The 18,733-nt window shown below is 40.6% G+C and overlaps 1 protein-coding gene across 4 annotated transcripts in view; it reads left to right on the top strand.

Moving 5' to 3' along the window:
• Positions 1 to 8,835: 8,835 nt before the first annotated feature.
• Positions 8,836 to 18,733, top strand: part of RAB3GAP2 (RAB3 GTPase activating non-catalytic protein subunit 2) — a 51,429-nt gene continuing 41,531 nt past the window's right edge. For 2 of the 4 annotated variants that reach the window (XM_040551115.1, XM_040551117.1), the window contains exon 1: positions 9,090 to 9,263. In XM_040551115.1, coding sequence (XP_040407049.1) covers positions 9,164 to 9,263 — 100 coding nt within the window. In that variant the 5' untranslated portion in view covers positions 9,090 to 9,163. Of the gene's footprint in view, positions 9,264 to 18,733 lie in introns of all 4 variants that reach the window. The other 2 variants (XM_040551114.1, XM_040551116.1) reach the window with 2 other exon arrangements.

The raw sequence follows: 18,733 nt of genomic DNA on the forward strand, positions 1-18,733 counted from the left end.
CACTGACATTTGCATTTCTGCTTTTAGCTGAAACAAATTATTGCTGGTACTAACACCTGTTTGCACACTTACAAATTAACTAATTTCTTTAATGAAACTAAACGCACATCAGAAATACAGGCCAGATGTTGCTGTCACTGACCTTGGTGTAATAATACCTGCGCATTAAAATAAAAGAAAATGGGTTAGAAAAGAAGAGGACTCAAAATATATGAGTATGGGGAAAGTGGAATGAGTTCTTAAATTGCCACAGAAAAGATGAAAAGAAAAGTAAGATGCTTAATGCAGTAATGAATAATTTCTTTAACCAGTTAGAATAAAAGTGGTCAAGGAGGCTGCCTCTTGTGGAAGCTAGCACATTTAATGATATGATGTCCACCCTGTGTCATCTTTATCATTTTTTCAGAATGGTTATTCACATTCTGGCCAGTGTTTCTGCTAGGATTGCTATGCATAATTATGTGTTATGATCATGAGTACTCTGTGTGCCCCCAGGAAAAATTCCCCCGAGGACAGTTCTCCTCCCAGCTGATGCTCGCCTTTGGCAGCCCCATCCCGGCCTCCCTCCAAGCGCAGCTCAGGGCTGCCTCTCTCTCAGCTGGACCCAAACTCTCTCAGTGTTCCCAACCCTAAATTAGGCTGAGCCTCTGACAAGCACATTCACTACAAGAACTTCTGAGAGCCCTTCTCTTTGCAGCCCAGTTTCCTTCCGTAGCACCATTCCACCTCTAGGCTTTCACTCCACCCGAACCGGAATCCTAACCCTAAAAATAACTGTAATCTGAGGATTATCCTCTGACTGTGCTGGCAGCTGTTGGCTATGATCTTGATTGTGGCATTTCCAGGTATCTGGCGTTTGATTATTTCAAGTAATTACAAGCAAAACCAGGCACATTTTGAGGCCTAGCCAATTCATGAAAGAAAACCAAACTTTCACCAATTCTGTGTGTAATGACAACAGTGACGCCTGGATTCATTTATTAGATTTCTTGGATTCAAGCAGTCAGTAAAGTAAAATGCTGTTATTTTTTGTTTGTTTTGCACACTATCTTTAGATGGAGATCATACACCTTTTTGTAAAGAAAATATTGTGAAGGCTCAGGTCAGAACAGTTTAATCAGAAATTCCAGAGGAGCAAATTAAATGTCCTTTTCAGAGTAGTAATTATAGGTATCAGAGCTAGGCCTACAGACAATTTCCTTTGGAAAGTGCTGTAGTTAAACTGACAAACACTTAAATTAAACATATAGTTCCTATTCTGGGGAATCGACTCTGTAGTAAACTCACCTGCCCCAGGACAGTCTCCTAGGTCAGGATACATGGGTTTGCTTAGGAGTGGACACTGCTAAGTAACAGTCATTGAATGAGGTAAAACATAAATTAGTGGTTTCCAGAATCCTAGGCTGTTTTGTTTTGTTTTGTTTTATTTTCCCTGACACCACTGATATTCATTCTGGTGAGAGCTGGAGGAAGAGAAAGATGTGCAGGTATCCTGACAAAGAGGCTTCAGTAAAAGCACAGTACTGATGAGATATCTGGAAGCTTAAAAAGCAAATACTTAAAAAGTCAAATGATTGTATCAGGATTTTGTAATAGAATTTGGTACGTTTATAGAAATTAAAGAAGCTCTAGACTCCAGCATTACACATGTACAAATTCCTCTCTCAAGCCTTAGAAAAATTTGAAGACAATTTGAAGAAATGCATAGTAGGGAATATTTTCAACATTGGCAGAATGTTAGATTCTAGATTAATTTCCATCCTGCCAAGGGTTGTAAAGTTGTTCACATTCTCAAGAAAGCCCAAGATAAGAAAAAGGTGAAGCATGGAAAATATTAACCTGAACAATTAAAACTTAGAATCACAGCTGACTAATAACAGAGGTTGAAAAGAGTGCTATGCAATCTTTCTCTGCTGCTTAAGATTTCCCACTGCGGATGCTACAAAGCCGTGGCAGAACTAGGTCATGCTGTGTCTGGAGACCTTTGTTTTTTAGGATATCTGCTGCCCTCTAACAGCAATACTTAGGAACCACATATTGTTTTTAACTCGTCAACTGGAAAACACGGGACCTCATCTTACTCTGAACTACACACCTTCCTGGCTCCTGTAACTCCAGAAATGTGTCCTGCTATTGTTTCCCTACCGCTTAGGAAGAGAAAATGCAAGCTGGAACTGCCAAGCAGCAATCACGACTCCTCTGATTTCACGCAGCCATCAGAAATCTAGAGGGACTATCAGTATGTGTGGCTTGGAGCCTTCCGTCCAGCACTATCATGCTTTAAAAACAAAGCAAAACAACCCTTCTAGGCATGAAAGTGTTTCTGGGGACTTCTTTTTTTTTTTAATTCTCTCCCTTAGTATCTCTAGACTTCAAATGCACACAGGAGGCAAGTGCTGTGGAGTTAATTATAGCCACAGCTGCATTTACAAAAAAAAAAAAGGGGGGGGGCAAATAGAACACAAAAAAAAAACCAACCAACCCAAACCCAACACCCTAAATTTCAATGGCACGTTATCTTCAGGTTGTCTTCTCCCTAGAACCACGTAGATGATTTATAACAAGAATTATTGTAACTTCTGAGATGAGATTGTGAATAGGTTTCTGTGCTAGCTACTCAGTTTGTTTCCACTCCGTGCAAATGTAATACTTTTTTGACAGACTCTTGAAAGGATAACATCATAAATAAAAAGTGTAGGAAATCAAATTTTCTTCCTGAAACCTATACAACTACAGTTGCATAAAAAAGGGGGTTAATATTTCTTTATGATTTTTAATCAGTGTAATAGGTACTTCCAGACTGGATCATCTGTAAATGTTTGTTTTAAATGCCAATTTAGCAAGCTGTTTATGTAAGCATTGTAATCTCCCTCTATGTAATCTATGCACGATAAACACCCTGTTCTGTGCAGGTAGTTTAAAAGTGGGAAGAGAAACTCTTTCTCTGGCAACCTCATTTCTGTTGAGAATTTATTTTTCATGCTGTGTAGGTCTTCAGATCTGAAGGAGAACTCTAGCTCAAATAGCGAAGCAGAATAAGATTGTCATCCAGTGTTTCAGTTCCCGTTTTAGATACAAAGCAGCTAACGTTAATTGGATTAGCTGCTAGCCCACTGGCATACTCGGTGCTTGTGGCACTGGCCAATCTAACAAGCCCATGGCACTATGAAGTTAAAGAAATTACATAGAGCTTAAAGACCTGGCTCCTTTCTCTGTGTAGAGATGGTTCATTTCTCTCTGGAGGTACGAGACATGCAATTTTCATACCATTCTATCCAAGACCTGGATGTCTAACCATGTAATCCAGCTCAGCCATAGGCAGCTACTTGCTTTGTGCATGCAGTATGTCATTTCAGGCATTTATGGGTGCTCCTTTTCCATGTGTCTTCTAACAGGAGTGAGAGATTGACTGGTCTGCAAAACCTTGTCTTTTCTCTAGAGCTACCTTTAGGTATCAGAAAATTTACTGAAATCCCGTTGAATGGAACAGATGACAACAGGACGTAAATTGGTCATGTCTTAAAAGGCATTAAATTTCCCTGGTTATATAAACAGCTTGGTTATTTACTGATGCTCCCAATGGGGAATTTTAAAGACAAAATACTATTTTCATTCAAGAAAACACTTTTACAGATGTTTAAATACACCTTAATAAGTGGCATTCTGATTTTGATGTGATTTGTTACCTTGGTTAAGTGGGAAGATGATGAAGAAAGCCCTTCAATAGAAATGTTATGTCTACAGCCTTAATCCAGTTTGCAAGTCCAATCAAACCTACCATACCCACGCTATTTAAAATAATAAGTAATACTGAAAGGAAGTTTGAAGACAAGTTGTAGGTTGAAAATTATCCACCCAAACAATCTTGCAAGTAGTCAGAAATTAGGCCAGGTTCACAAAGAGTTTGCAAACTGAACAACTCAGTACAAAATTCACTGGACAAGATATTTGCAGTGAATGCTTTGGCTACTGTTGCATGGAAGGCATCCAGTTAGATTCACCATGCAGGCTAAATTTCTCAGCCCTTCAGCCAGACTTATCAGACCTAAATCCCCCAGATGGCAGTCTGAACTCATCCTCGGAGAAGCTAAATTTGCTTTGCTGACGTTCAGGTTTTCTTTCATTAAGGATCATGAAGAGTAGGCTTCCTTTCTTCTGTGTTTATATTTCTACTGATCCTTTCCCTGATATTTCTCTCAGATCTGTGACATCAAAGTCTCACAGTAATGAATGAAGACGTTGAAAAGATGAACTTCAAACACAGGAAATGAATATTTTTGCTTGTTTGATAGCATGTTAGCAAAGTTGTACTGATACAGCATCTATGGCTATGTCAGCTGCCTTCTTAACAACACCAAAACTAAAAGAGAGGTCCATAACTTTTAATCACCACTCCAGAGAGTTCTAATTTATGTACTGAAAAGACAGATATGTAATATTCTGCTCAGATAACCAATTATTTTAAAAATATACTTCGAGATATGAATAATGCAATAAATCCCTCTCATTGGACTCCATCTCTGACTAAGCCTATGAGATGTCACTATCTTATTTTAAAGGGGCTGAGTAAAACTCAAAGTAGTATTTGTAAAGTCGTGTGAAGATACATTTGTGAACTAAGAACTCTTAAAATTTATTGCTGACTTCTAAGAGCAGGAGAGAAAAGGACTAAATGATGGCCTGATCACCAATATAAGCAAAGTTGCAATGCTGAAAAGCAATTACCTTCCTTACTTCTCTCTGCTGTTGTTTTCAGTGTTCTGAACACCAGAAAACTGTGTTAAGCTGTTTTAGGATCACTCTCAGGTTCATTGTAACAAAGAATCCTTGGCCTGCAAATTTTCCAGTCTGAATATTCAGTATTTGAATTCTCATTCACACTGATTTGTCATGAATGGACCAGAAATTGAGTGGGGTACGCACACACTCCATGACTGGGGGGAGGGGAAGATAATTATAAATGGCAGAATCACAGTCATAGCATAGATTTTTTTTTTTTTTTCTGGCAATGTTCTTCAGTATTTGTATACTTTTTTCTTTCTGGGATTGTTCCAGCCCATGAGATTATTTGCTGAAATATTCATGAACAGTGAGCACAGATAGGAATAAGCAAGCTTGCAGTGAATTAATGACAAAACATGAATATGCTCAGGAAAAGTTGTATATTTTTGCTTGGCCCTTATATCTCTAGAGGAATTATGCAAATATTGAACCTAATAGCTGATGTGCTTTTCCATGGAATGCTACGGTCTGGATTCTGAGGTTGGGGAACTTGGGCAATACAAAAGGACGAAAGTTGGTCATGCTCGGTGAGCACAGAATGCCCCTATTGCAAGAAAAAATAATTATGGTATATGCATTAATCCAATAATTATATTCTTAGGATTAGGAAAAAAATGTTTAGCAAGTCCCCAGCCACTGAGTAGTCACCCAAGGCTTCTGCATGCTTGATGTCATGCAAGCCAGGGTGGCTCAAGGAGGCAGTGGAGGTAACAATTTCCCAGGACAGAAAAGTGAGCTATTAAATTGTCTAGCTTTTCTTCCCATATTCTTTACCTCCTAAAGTCCATACTTAACTGGGACTAGCGAGAGGGTGAGGTGGAAGGTTCTGTGGCATCACTTTTTTTCTCTTTTTTTTATGCTATTGTAGTATCCTGAAGCCAGCCCCCTAGATTTGGAGCTTTGCTGTGCTATGTGATGCACAGATACGGAGACAGTGCTTGCCCTGAAGAACACTTAATTCTGTATTTACTTCTTCCACTTAGGCCATGTATGTCACTCCCTCTTTCTCTTCAAAACTACCCTTTCTGATTGGCCACCTTTTCACTAGTGCAAATCGTAGCTTTTCTTTTTCTTATTTTTTTTCCTTATTCCTGCTGCTCTCCATATGTATCTTGTCTTCTTCAGAACTAATTTAGTTAATTCTCTGTACCAAAGCTAGTCTGTGGTGGCTGGTGCACAGTTGCGTAGCAACACCTGCCCTTTGCAGGCACAGATAACAGGCAGGCAAGGATGCCAGAGTGAGCCTGGCCCAGAAAGGTGAGAAAAAAAGGGGCAAGACAGATTGTCATCCCTCAAGGCTTTGCAGCTGCACACCACACTGCTACAAACTGGCAAGTACATCAGCAAGGCAGGGTTTGCTTTCATTTCCAGAACTGGCTTTTGGAACAAAAAATACTGGCTCAGCACAGGTCAGATCCTTTCTGTTTCAGGACTGCCCTTCAAAAATGCAGAGCAAACTGTGGGATGACAACTTTTGGGGGTTTCATCATCCTCTATAGGTATATTTGTGGGGCAACGTACTTTGGCTGTCTGTTAAAACGCTGCTTAAACCACGTCTTCAGGCAAAAATCAAGAAATGCAAAGGAAGAGTCTGAGAGTGCAGCACCAATCAAAAACATTCAATGATGACAAAAGATCTATGTGATCTTAAAAATCTTGTTACTTTGAAAATAAAAATCTGGAAAATTAATTTAAGATTCAGATTATCTATCATTTTGTGGGGAAGGATTTTGTTGTTTTGATTGTTTGTTTAGTCTAAGTTTGGGATAGTAAACACATTTCTCTATACAAATTCGTGAATAAAATCTTTAGTGAAGAGCACGCTAATCTTCATGACTCCCACACTACTACAAATTTCAAAGGATGAATTTGTGGCAAGGCATATGCAGAATTTTGTTAAGCCTTATAGGCTCTTGTAGATAAATCTCAACTGGAGCTGCTACGCTTGCCTGCCTAAGTATGCAGAGTGGAAAAAAGACTGCTCACATGCGGACTTAACCCAGCTCAGAACAGCCAGAGACGTACTGTCCAGCCCTCCCTGTCTTCGCTCCTCTTCTGCATGTGCTGTGAGTCAGAACATCTGGCCTAGTGACTAAATGGAAGTCATTTCTTTGGTATGTTGTTTTCCTTCCACAAATTGGGGCCTAGAATGCACTTCACTGTATGCAAGAACTTTATAGGAAGAGAGAAATACCAGTGGCATACATAGTCCTCGAAGGCATCTTTCTGTCTTCTGCTCTTCAAAATGCAGCATTTACTAAATTTCATGATCTGCCTGTGACAGCACTATTTAATCTTCATGCTTCTGGCCCTGCCCCAGTTCTGCCTCGTGCCTGCTGGGAGCTCTGAACAAAGAGCTCAGCGCCTTATCCCCTGGATAGACAGAGAGGCTGGCTACGGATATCCCAAGACAGGGCTAACTGCGTTACTGGGAAGCCATATATGATATATTTGAGAAGGTAATTGCTGGTATCAAGCTGAGATGACAATATACGTGAGTCTGCTATAACTATTAAGTAAACGGTCGGTTTCATTTTTACTTCTTATCAAAGACCAAATTCAGGACTCTGCATATTTATTTATGCTAACTAGCATGAATGAACAAGTGGAGATCATCACTGACGATGAAAAACGGAGTTTCACTCAGAGTACTTCATGGATCTGTGGACTGACCCTGAGCAAATCACTTAATCTTTCATTACCTTCATTTCTCCAAGTGAAAATCCCTAACAGCCCTAATTTTGCATTTTTTGTAAAATGCACTAAGGGCTCCAAATGATGGAACCTACATAAATGCAAAGTATTGTTGTCACTGCGATTGTATTGTTAGTTTTGGATATTGATTGAACATTTATCTGAATGTCTTTAAGAACATTGATTACTATTTATGACTGTTTTTTCTATTTTTTTTTTATTTAAGGATTCACATATAATTATAATGAATATTTTAAAATTAATACATATTGAAAATGGCACAACAAACACACAAAAGGTAATTCCATAGCCAAAGTGAAAACACGGGTTCATCAGAGCTCAATCCTGTCTTAAATATTAATTCATTTGCTGAGTTATTCATTGCCTTATTTTATGCATTAATTAGTATCTTGGCAGTTTTGTAACACGACTTCTTTGCGTACAGCAAACCAGGCAGGGATATGACAGCGTCTTACACTGTTCACTAGTCTCAGAGGAGGATATTTTCATGAGGTGATGAAAGTATCCCTAGAGAATGACAAACCACGTTCTTCATTTAATTTCTTGTATGCTCTTTATTTATTCACTTGACATTACTAGCACCTTTGCATATGTTACACATTTACCATTATTTTTTTCCCATAGGCTTTATATGTTTAATTAGTGTTTTCAAAGTCAGTCATTCCTCCAAACCTGTTGCTTTCAACGTTTCCCACTGCGACCTTAATTTCCAAGAGCCTCCTTCCTTTGGTACAAAACATGCAATTTTATGCCTGCTCAGAAAAACGCAGGATTCAGCCATTCTGACCTGAATAGGTGCGGGATTATTCATCTGCTTAAATCCAAGTCTAACCTGTGTGTTGCCTGAGGAGCCACAGATTTTAAACGTAAAAATAAATGTCCAAGCTGTCGCTGAGGGCAAAACTGTTACTGGGTTCTGATTACTGCAGCAAAATAGAACAGGTGAGAACATTAGAAGCTGTCAGGAGAAGTTAAAGACAGTTTATTTGAAAATTTGATGGGAGATTTTCTAGAGGTTATAGCCTGTGACTGTATACCGAGACTGTGTATATGGTCAGTGCCTTCACAAAAATCTGAAGTGATTTTGAATTAAACTTCTCTTAGTAAATAGAGAAGTTAGTGGTCGGTCTTAGATGGTCTTTAACCAGCACCCAAGAAGCCTACCTCAAACCCCAAACTACACTGATGTACGCTAAAAGTAAGCAATAATAAGAAGCCACAGTAAAGTAGGATTTATTTAAAATCGTAAAGGGCTCCTGACAGCACCTTTTCTTTGAGGCCCAGAGAACATCCCCTGGCCTTCTTCTCACACGCTTTTCTTCTCCTTGCCCTAGAGGGGGATTTTTGATGCTGTGTGTTAACTGACGGCGCCCCCAGTAAATCCCACTCATCCTAACCACTGCTGCCGCTAACGGGCCGGGGCCCTGAGGGGAGCCGAGCCCCGAATGCCCTCGGGAAACGGCGGCCCCGCCTTGAGCGGCCACGTCGGCACCCGCCGGAGCAGCAGGAGAAGGAAAAGGAGGAGGAGGAGAAGGAGGATGAGGAGGAGCAGCAGCGGCGCTGAGGGAGGGACGGAGGGAGCGGTCCCGGCCCCGCGCACGCGCCCCGCCGGTGCCGTGCAGGAGGGAGGGCGGCGCGGAGCGGTTCCGGGTCGGGCGGCGGCGCCATGGCGTGTGCCCTCGTCCCCTTCGGCCGCCTGCGGGACCTGGGCGCGGCGCGGGACTTCCTCTGCCCGCAGCGGCGGCACGGCGGCGCCGCGGGGGGCGGTGAGTGCGGGACGGGGGGCTCGGGGCTGCCCACCGGAGCGGGCCGCCGGCCGGGGCAGGGGGGGCTGCGTGGGGCTGGCTGTCTGCGGCTGGTGTGTTGCGGTGCAGGGCGACGGCGTTGGAAGGGATAGCCGGGGTGCTGGTGGAGTGTCTGCGCACAGGGCTCTGAGAGGGAGCAGCAGCGTGCTAACTTAAAGACATACGAGGTTTGGGAGGGGATTAGAAGAAGGAGATGTCACAGAACAGCGGTTGGAGTGTTTTAAGAAAACAACGTATGTCCAGCCAGTTAAATTTACCACCAAAACTTGCGTATCGTAGCCTGTTTTGTTGATGGTCGCTTGTTGTGCTCAGGGTTGGACTTGGTACGCTTTATTGTTCAAGTGCACTTGACAGAAGTTAATTCTGTAAGAGTTTAATATAATCAGTCCTACTTGTCATACCTTAGGTTATTCAAAACTTCTAGTAGAAAACACTTATGTTCCGCTACTTGTGCTTGTTTTGCTGCTGCAATGCTCCAAAAAATGTGCACAGGTTCCGTATGGCTCCTCTTCTGGTGTCATCCCTATCTAAAGGAAGGGTTCTGGTACCTTTAGCATCCCGTCCGTGCCTCTTGATAAAAACAGAAGGTAAAAGTAACAGATGGTAACGTGTTTGTGTTTCTAAAAGTGTATGCTGAAAGGCTTTAAAGAATTTCTCTCTTTTTTGGTAGCACATGCAAGGCCAGTTGGTGTAAAGTAACTCCTGGATACTTTTGGCGGTGTGGGTTTGTCAAATGGCCGCTGCGAAGAGAGGAAGCATTTAGTATATTGGAAAAGCACAAAACATGGTAGTATCAAGGACAACGTACATCCTAAAATGCACTGTTCATCCATTTTAATGAGTAGATAGTATTCAGGAATATTTATATGTGGTCGTTCAGACATCACGGCAGAGTATCAGAATTTAGAATTTTTCAAAATTTAGACTTACTTGAGTCTTTTGGATTTGTAGCTGTATTTTTTTTTTAATACTGCAACCACCTCCTTGGCTCAAGAGCATGAATGTAAGTGAGTAATAGTTCTCAAAGTGACTTTTACATAGGAATATGAACTAGCTATGTTGAAGCAGAAATTGTTGGTGCATTCATCTTTGTTCGGGAGAAACACTGGTACAACTTGCAGAGGTGTCTTTAAGTTAGAAATGAGTAAGTCGTGGAGGTATCTTAAGTTAGAAAAAATAGATCTGTCTGCGTGGAATAGGAGATCCTTTTCCCTTTTACACTTGTTTCTTGAAGTCTGCATTGCTGCTACTCTGCAGCCTAAGGACGTGAATCGTTGGAGCTGCAAGGTTTGGGAACTCCTGTTAGGCTGCGATGGCTTATCTGCTACACTCACTGCTACTCTCAAGGTCTTGCGCTCCGAGTTGCTGCGATGGCTGGAAATATTTAATTGTTTTTTGACTGTCTGTGCCTTTACTGTTTTTCACCTGCGTGTTAATCCAGTCACTTTTCCTTGTAAGCAACTGGCTTGTTGCATGGCAGTTCAGAATTACTCTGCTTCCTCTTTGCTGTATGCTTTGGCTCTTACTTGGTTTGCATGGAAGAACTTTTTGCTGGGAAGAAACCACAAGCTGAAGGTTTCTATTTTTTTATTTTCAAAGTTAGTCCGCATTTGCATGGAAACTCCTTGGCTAGTTTTTAAACTTTATAGCTAAATGAAAAATGCTGACAACGTTAGGAAAAATAAAATACATACTAAACGTTTTTGTTAAACAGTAACTTAATATTTTTTTTTCTTGGAGTCATAACTTTTTAATTCTTTAAAGCTCCTGTCAGATTTTGGATTAAAAAAATATTTTTGCAAAGGTGCTTCCTTTAACGTGTAGGTTTGGGATTTTTTTTTTTTAGAAGCTGTGTATCTTTTCTTCTTTTTGTTTCTTAGTTGTCAAAAGAAGAACTTTTCATCTGAAGATGAGAAGTTTTTCTGCTGTTCTAGCATTGGCCATTTTTTTCATTTTGAGCTGTAGTATAACATAGCAGCATATTTCATTTAATTATAACATGCTAGGCTAATCTACACTTAGGCTTAATTTTAAAAGGGTTATTGAAATGCTCCGTACGTTAAAAATATGGATGTAGGTAAATGACTTAGAATAAAAATGCAGATTTTTAAGATAAATTATTTTCTTCCTTTGTGCAGGTAAAATTTAAACACATTCAGCTGTAGAAAAAGATGATAGAAACCGTCCTATCAACTACAACTTCACTTAACCTTTATCAGTAGCCCAACAGTTCGTCTAATTTTTGCAAATTATATACTTGTCTGATAAAGTGGAAGAAAAAAATAATGATGTCCTCCTCTGAGCTTCATGTAAAGTCAGTTCTGCAGGCGCCAGTGGAGCAGGTCAGGAAGCACTGGAAGGAAGGGTTCGCGTCCTTCTCCCCAGTTGGAATATGCAATCATACATTGAAACACCTAATAATACAATGCTTAAACAGCTTAAACGTCCATAGACTGAGGTAATGACTGCTCTGCTGTAATAAAAACATTTAGCTACTTTTTATTGGATATGTTAGAATAAAAAAGTGTTAGGGCGGATCTTGCCAGTGTTATGGAGCAAACTGGTTAATGGTGCTTAATAACAAGTTCTCATCCCTTTATTCTTCAGGGGGGAAAAAAGATTTGCTGTTTCACATTTTAATGAAGAATGGGATTCTTAAGCATGATGATGATTCTTGGGAAAAGTTATTGCTGATAATGAGGCATGAATCCTCTGTGGAGCCTGAGCCTAGTGGTATCTAAGTGGCTTTGAAGACTACTGCCTCCAGTGTGCAAATACTAGGGATAGGAGGTGTTTGTATTGCATTTAATTTGACAGCTTGCTGTGGAGAAGATGTTCTTGGATGGTGTATTGGCCAGATCAAAGAACAGCTGTAACGGTTAACTCCATTATACAGCTGTCTATAATAAAACATTGCATGTGAATAAAAAAAAAAAGTTAAATCCATGCAATTTGCAAAATATGATCAAGCTTCACAGGCATAACAAAACTGTAGCATTAAGAAATTGATGGACGTATAACTGCAAAGAGCAGAAAACTAAGCAATAAAGGTATAGCACTTTTAATAATATTTATAATTTGAGGAATTTATCTGCAGTTCATTTAAAATGATGCAGCGTGCCTGTTCTAGTAGACACCGAGCTTGAACTGTGCATTTTAAATCTCTTGATAGGCTTGACGACAGCAGTTTAGTGCCATAGCCAGGTAGGACTGGTGCTTGCTGGAGTTTGGAGGTGTCAGTATGAAAGAGAACAAAAGAAATTAATACTTTCCTGGTTTGCAGATATTTATAGTTCCCAAATGCATTTATCTCCCACTATCTCAATGAAATTCATCAAAAAAAAAAACAAAAAACACCACTACTCCTTGGGAGTTCCCAAGCAATGATGCCTACGTGTCTGATAATGAGCACGTCACTTCAGGGCGGTTCACGGTCCAGTGTACAATTCTGAGATGCTGCTACTTATTTTGGAGTGGGGCTTGGGCTGTTGGAAGTGTGGGGAATGTTTTGACCCTTATGTGGGTTGTTTATTATTGTTCTTTTTACAGTCGGAATGATAGCTTAGTGTTGGTAGAAGAACTCTTCCTCAAAATCCAGCAGTGTTAAATTGACAGTGTCCTGAAAAACGCTCTTCTGCCCAGTTCCTCGAAACTTCATCTTTGGAGTTGTGCTTATGCACTTCGCTTTATCGGGATCAACTAATTTAATTCAGAAATACAGAAAGCCAGGCTTTTTATTTCAGAGTTGGAAACTAGGTTAAAAAGAAAAAAATGCATTACAAAATTAATTTCTAAATTGCTTTTAACAGCAAGGTTCTTAAGTGTTTCTGTGTGCCTCTTATTGAATTTGGTATATTCCTCTCGAAGTGCCTTCTGACAATCTTTTCTGTATTGCCTTTTCAGTCCGATTCTCCCTCTCCAGATTTCATCATACACATTTAAGTTTCCTTTCTTGCCATGTCTGTATTCCTGTAAAATATCAAAAATATTATACCTGTATTATGTTTCATGCATAATTGTTAATACGCTCTGAGGTACTGGAAAGACTAAGTGATGTTCTCAATACATGACAGAGTGGCATCAGAGTACTTTGTCCTAACCGTCTTCACACCTGAGGGTTTTTTGCAGCTTTAACATCTCCTTAGCTGGATATTCTTCTTTCTTTCTTACAATAACCTGATCTGTGACTTTCATTTGAAAGAAAGATGAAATACCGTGTTTTGTATATCGTGTGTTTAATTTGTATCCTGTGCTGTGTAGTATCATGAGGTTCCTCCCCTTCAATGGTACCTTAAACTTTGGTTTTAGGGTTAAGTTATAACAGTAAACCATAGAAATTGGCAGCATTATTTAAAAAAAAAAAAAAAAAAGAAAAAGAAGAAAAGAAAAAAGCATTATGTAGTACATGGATCAATTTTAAACAGTGAAAAAAAAGAATAAGTTAAAGCAATTGTGACCATCTAGAGGATAAATCGTTCCAAATAATTCTCAATTTCTTTTTCAGATTAGTGAGCTAATTTAGCTTGAATGTCATCTTTTCTTTTTTCACTTCTTATGGACATTTGAAGTGATAAGAAAGAGTAAACATAATACTGACCTCAGAAAGGGTTTGCTAGTAATGCTGGCAAGGCCGTCTGGTATATCTGACAGTTCCCACTTGAGGGGAACTTTGAGGAAAAATCTCCTCAGATTACTGAATAGCAAGTAGATTTAAAACTATTTCTAAAATTCCTTGGCCCGTACAGACAAGAAACTGGTATTTCTTCGCTTATTATGCAATCTGGTGGTATCAGAATAGCTATAAATGTATATAGAAAAAAATCTGAAACTCTTCACCTAATAATACTACAAGAAAATTGTTACATATTAATTTTATAAATTCTTAAGGTACAGATGAGAAGGAAACTGGAAGATCATAAACTCATCAAACTGTACACATGAAATTAATGTATGAAATGAATTGGTACAACTTGGTTTTATTTATCATTTTTATATGCAAAAAGTGTGTATACGTTAGATTTTTACCTGATGCAGCTTGATACTTTACAGACAACATATAAAAACGTGTTGAAGACAGATTGTCTTGTGTGTGTATTAAATTTTCTCTCGTATTTTAAAAAAATCTATTAACTTGCTTGTTCTAAAGCCTTCTATCGATGCAGTTAGGGGTAGTCTGATGTCTAGCTTTGGGGGTCTGGTTTCCACGAGGAGCTCTCCAGCTTGGACAAACAGACTGCTCTGGTACTTTCTCTGCACTTCTCTGTACTCGGATACATTCTGCACTTCGGGGAGAAAGTTTTAAGCTGAGTAAAAACACTTTTCATATTGAATTTGACGTGTTAAATGCTAGTTAAACCTCAGTAGTCTAGATCTCTTGCTAAGGTTTCTTTCCTCTTTTCTTGTCTTTTAAACAGAACATGCTCCTCAGTATAGAAAGTATTCTTTTGGGTCTTAAGTTTATGATAAATATGCTTCAAACAAAGTCTCTTATGCTTTAACATCAATTTTGCAAATGTGCAGCATAGGGAGCACCTTTAAAGTTTCAGATGCACTGATGATATATCAAGTTTCAGTGCTGTATACTTCAAGTTGAAGAATGAAGTAGTTTTTGTAGACCCATTAGATGATCTTCTGTTTTTGCAGTCTCCACAATAAAGCAAAATCTGTCATGTTGCTGCTGCTGCTTTATTAACACAGGGAGAGCTATGTACCAGACATCTGTTACTAGCCTGAGATAGAGGTAATGGAAATGTAGGCTTGCACAACAAAGCTTCATCTCCCAACAGTGGGCTGGAAAAATGAACGTTACAAGTCAAGAGTTGTTTAGGTGTTGATCGTTATTGGTGTCTCATTCCACAGTTGCTAGTTCTGATCTACAGGACTACTAAAGGAAATTGTGGGGGATTGATTCAAAATCTTTGTTGTAGGTAACTTGGATACCAAGTCATCTCTCACTTGACCAATGTTACCAAGTGCTGGTGCACAGGAAAGTTCTGGCAAGCTGACAGCTTCTGTGGGATGTTGTGTGATTCATTGCTGCCAGTGAACTACACAGTGCTTTGGTGGCTAAGGTACAGGTGTGTCCCTCTGCTTCCCTGGCCATTGTTTCAGAGTTTAGTTGCCTGTTGTTTAATACCCTGCTTCACTCACTGTTTCAGTGCATAGGTGAAGTGTCTGATATGGATAGGGACACAGTTTTTCTCAGAAGAATTAATGTATGGAAGGAATGTATTCAGGTGCTTGGGAAAGGCATCTGATTAAAGCATGTAGGGCCTGTCTGTATAATGCCGAGGACGGATATGATGGAGCAAGCTTTTAATGGCTGTAAGCTGGGGGAGATGCTGGCTTTGCAGGGGAGAACACAGCTGGGAAAGATCTCTGTAGCTTCATCAGTGAGATGATGCCTCACCTCTACCTCATTTTTCCATCCTCTTTTGATTGATCTAGATTCACATGAGGAAGATGGTGACAACATTGAAAGTAACTATTCACAAAGAGGCAGCAAGAATTGTCACAGTGGAAGTTCTGTGTGGGGTGTTCATCTCAGTGTTGTATTTGAGGTTTCTTGGAAAGGCTGGTCAGCTCTGTGCTGTAGGGAATGTATTGGATTTATGTGGCAAGGTTTTGATAGCAGGGGGCTGCAGGCCTCTGTGAGAAGAATCCAGAAGCTGACCCATGGTAGATAAGGGCCAATTTCAGCCATCTCCAAAGGGACCCACTGCTGCCCAGGGTCGAGCCAATAAGCGATGTTGGTTGGGCCTCTGTGAGAGCAGATTTTAAGAAAGAGAAAAACCTGCCGCACAACAGCAGCTGGGAGAGAGATGAGTGAGAAACAGCCCCGCAGCCCCCAAGGTCAGTGCAGCAGGAGGACAGGAGGTGCTCCAGGCACACAGCAGCAGTTCCCCTGCGGCCTGTGGAGCAGGCTGTCCCCCTGCAGCCCATGCGTCCCACATGGAGCAGATCTCCACAGCTGCAGCCCGTGGAGGAGCCCCCGGTGGCGCAGGTGGATGTGGCCTGGAGGAGGCTGCGGCCCATGGAGAGCCCGCGCAGGAGCAGGCCCCGGGCTGGAGCTGCAGCCCGTGGAGAGGAGCCCACGCAGGAGCAGGGGGCCTGGGGGGAGCTGCCGCCCATGGGGGACCCGTGCTGGAGCAGTTTGCTCCTGGGGGATGGACCCCATGGTACGGAGCCGTGTGGGAGCAGTTCTTGAAGAGCTGCTGCCTGTAGGCAGCCCCCGCAGGCTCAGTTCGGGAAGGACGGCATCCCGTGGGAGGGACCCCACGGGGAGCAGGGGCAGAGAGTGACCGTGACGGGGCGGCGGAGACGAAGTGCTATAGACTGATCGCAGCTCCCATTGCCCATTCCCCCGTGCTGCTTGGTGGGAGGAGGTAGAGGATGGTGGATGAGGGGGGGAAGGTGTTTTTAGTTTTGTTGTTTCTCACTTCTCTAGCTTCTTAGTTATAGGTAATAGATTTCATTAATCTCTCTACGCTGAGTGTGTTTTGCCTGTGACGATAATAGTTGAGTGATCTCCCTGTCGTTATCTCAGCCCTTAAGCCCTTTGCATCATGTTTTCTCCCCCTTTCTCTTTGAGGATGGTAAGCGGTTGTGGTGGAGCTCAGCTGCCCAGATGAGTAAAACCACCACACTACCTTAAACTAAATATTGAAGTTGGTTACTGCTTTCTTCTTGCGGTTTATATTCAACAGTATTTGCTGTAATTGTCCTTTATATATTTGTACACTGGAAAATTCTCAAGCTCAAGCACAAGATGCGGCTTTGACCCTTGGAAGCGTTTATAGTTAGGCCTGAGATAGCGGTGCCGTCAGCTTTGTATTGATGATGATGCGGTAAAACTGGCTGACTCACCCCTTCTGTAGATGGTGCAGATGTTTCAATTTTAACACAGATTATTCATACAGTGGATCTTTTGTCATCCAGTCTTGTGAAACACCTTCTTAACAGCACTGGTGGAAAGCTTAAGAAATAAGGTAAAATATTCTTTAAAGTCTTTTGTCTTCATTAGCCATACAAAAGCTTTAAAAACCTTTGTAAACAGAGTACAGATTTCTATTCTGTCGTACTGGATTCTTATTAGCTTTTTTCTTTTGGTGCTAAAGGAGTCAGAGTTTTTAGAGGAATTATAATTGGAGTGTTCTTGATACAAACCTTATCCATACCGCTTGGCCATCCAAAATGGGAAAGCTTGACTTGCTTAAAACTAAATTTGAACTAATTTGAGACGTGATGCGTAAACTTCTTCTTAAGGTCAATGTAGCCATGACAAGTTAATGAAGAACTTGAGTGAAATCGTCAGGCAAGTCTTGACGTCTTACGAAATCTGAAGCAGTAACATCAGCAGTAACATTCAGTACTTGTTTCTTTAAGCTGCTGCAGTGATGCCAATCTACTTGCAGGTGCTGGTGATGGTTGAGAATTGTGCTGAACTCACTGGCTGTAGGAAGTCTACATTTTTTTAATCCTTAATGCCTGTGCAGTACTTAATGCTTTCTAATTCTCATCAAGTTCTGTGTTTTTAGATTAAAGAATTTCAAATGTTTTTTACATATGACTAATATGTTAACCCATATAAGGCAACTGAGAAGTAGGCCTGTCTCAACAAATTGCAGTTTTCTCAGGTATTTGAGTTATTTTGTAAGCTTTCGGATTCCCTGAGGTTTCTGACTTACGTAATTGAAACCGATTGGTGTCTAGCTGATTTTCTTTTGTCTTGCAGAGAGGTAAATAGCCAGTGTCCTTGTGATCTTTTTGCCTTCGGAGGCCACAGCTTTAGCTTTTGTTGTGGCTGCTTTGGGGTGGTCATGGAATCTGCATCATCCTGGTCTCAGGTGTTTTGTTTATCACAGGTGAATCTCCATGTGTGCAGTCATTCATTGTTAACATGAACTTATGTTGCTACTGGCTGATCCTGCAATTGACTAAAAAAACCCACATCATTAAGGAAAGGAAGATATTTTACTTGTGTACAGAAATATTATTTCTCATAAAATTGTGTACACATGGTTCTTATGATGTTGCAGGGCTTCTTACATCAGTTGGTATGATGCTCAGAGATGTGTATGTGAAGTCTCAAAGGGTTGGAAAGTGCATACTGTCCCCTTATTTTCTCTCTGTGACTGCCTGCTAATATGTACAAGATAGTACTTTTTCTGTCTTTGGAGTAGTAACAATTAGAAATCAAGCTAAGGCTTAAATTGTACAGTAAGGTAGGTTTCCATACTTACTGTAAAAAGTTTTTTGTGAAGTGGACACACAGGGTTTTTGTCCTTATCTCCCAACTCTGCATTTCAGCTTGCTGTATATAACTAGAAATTCATCTTGGCTCTCTTGAAATGGCTGTGGAGAAACTGAGAAAAGACAAAATTGATTAATTTGTTCAGTAAAGCGCACAGAGGCCCTGCTGAAGGATCAGC

This window comes from Cygnus olor, chromosome 3 (assembly GCF_009769625.2).
Source record: "Cygnus olor isolate bCygOlo1 chromosome 3, bCygOlo1.pri.v2, whole genome shotgun sequence".
NCBI lineage: Eukaryota > Metazoa > Chordata > Aves > Anseriformes > Anatidae > Cygnus > Cygnus olor.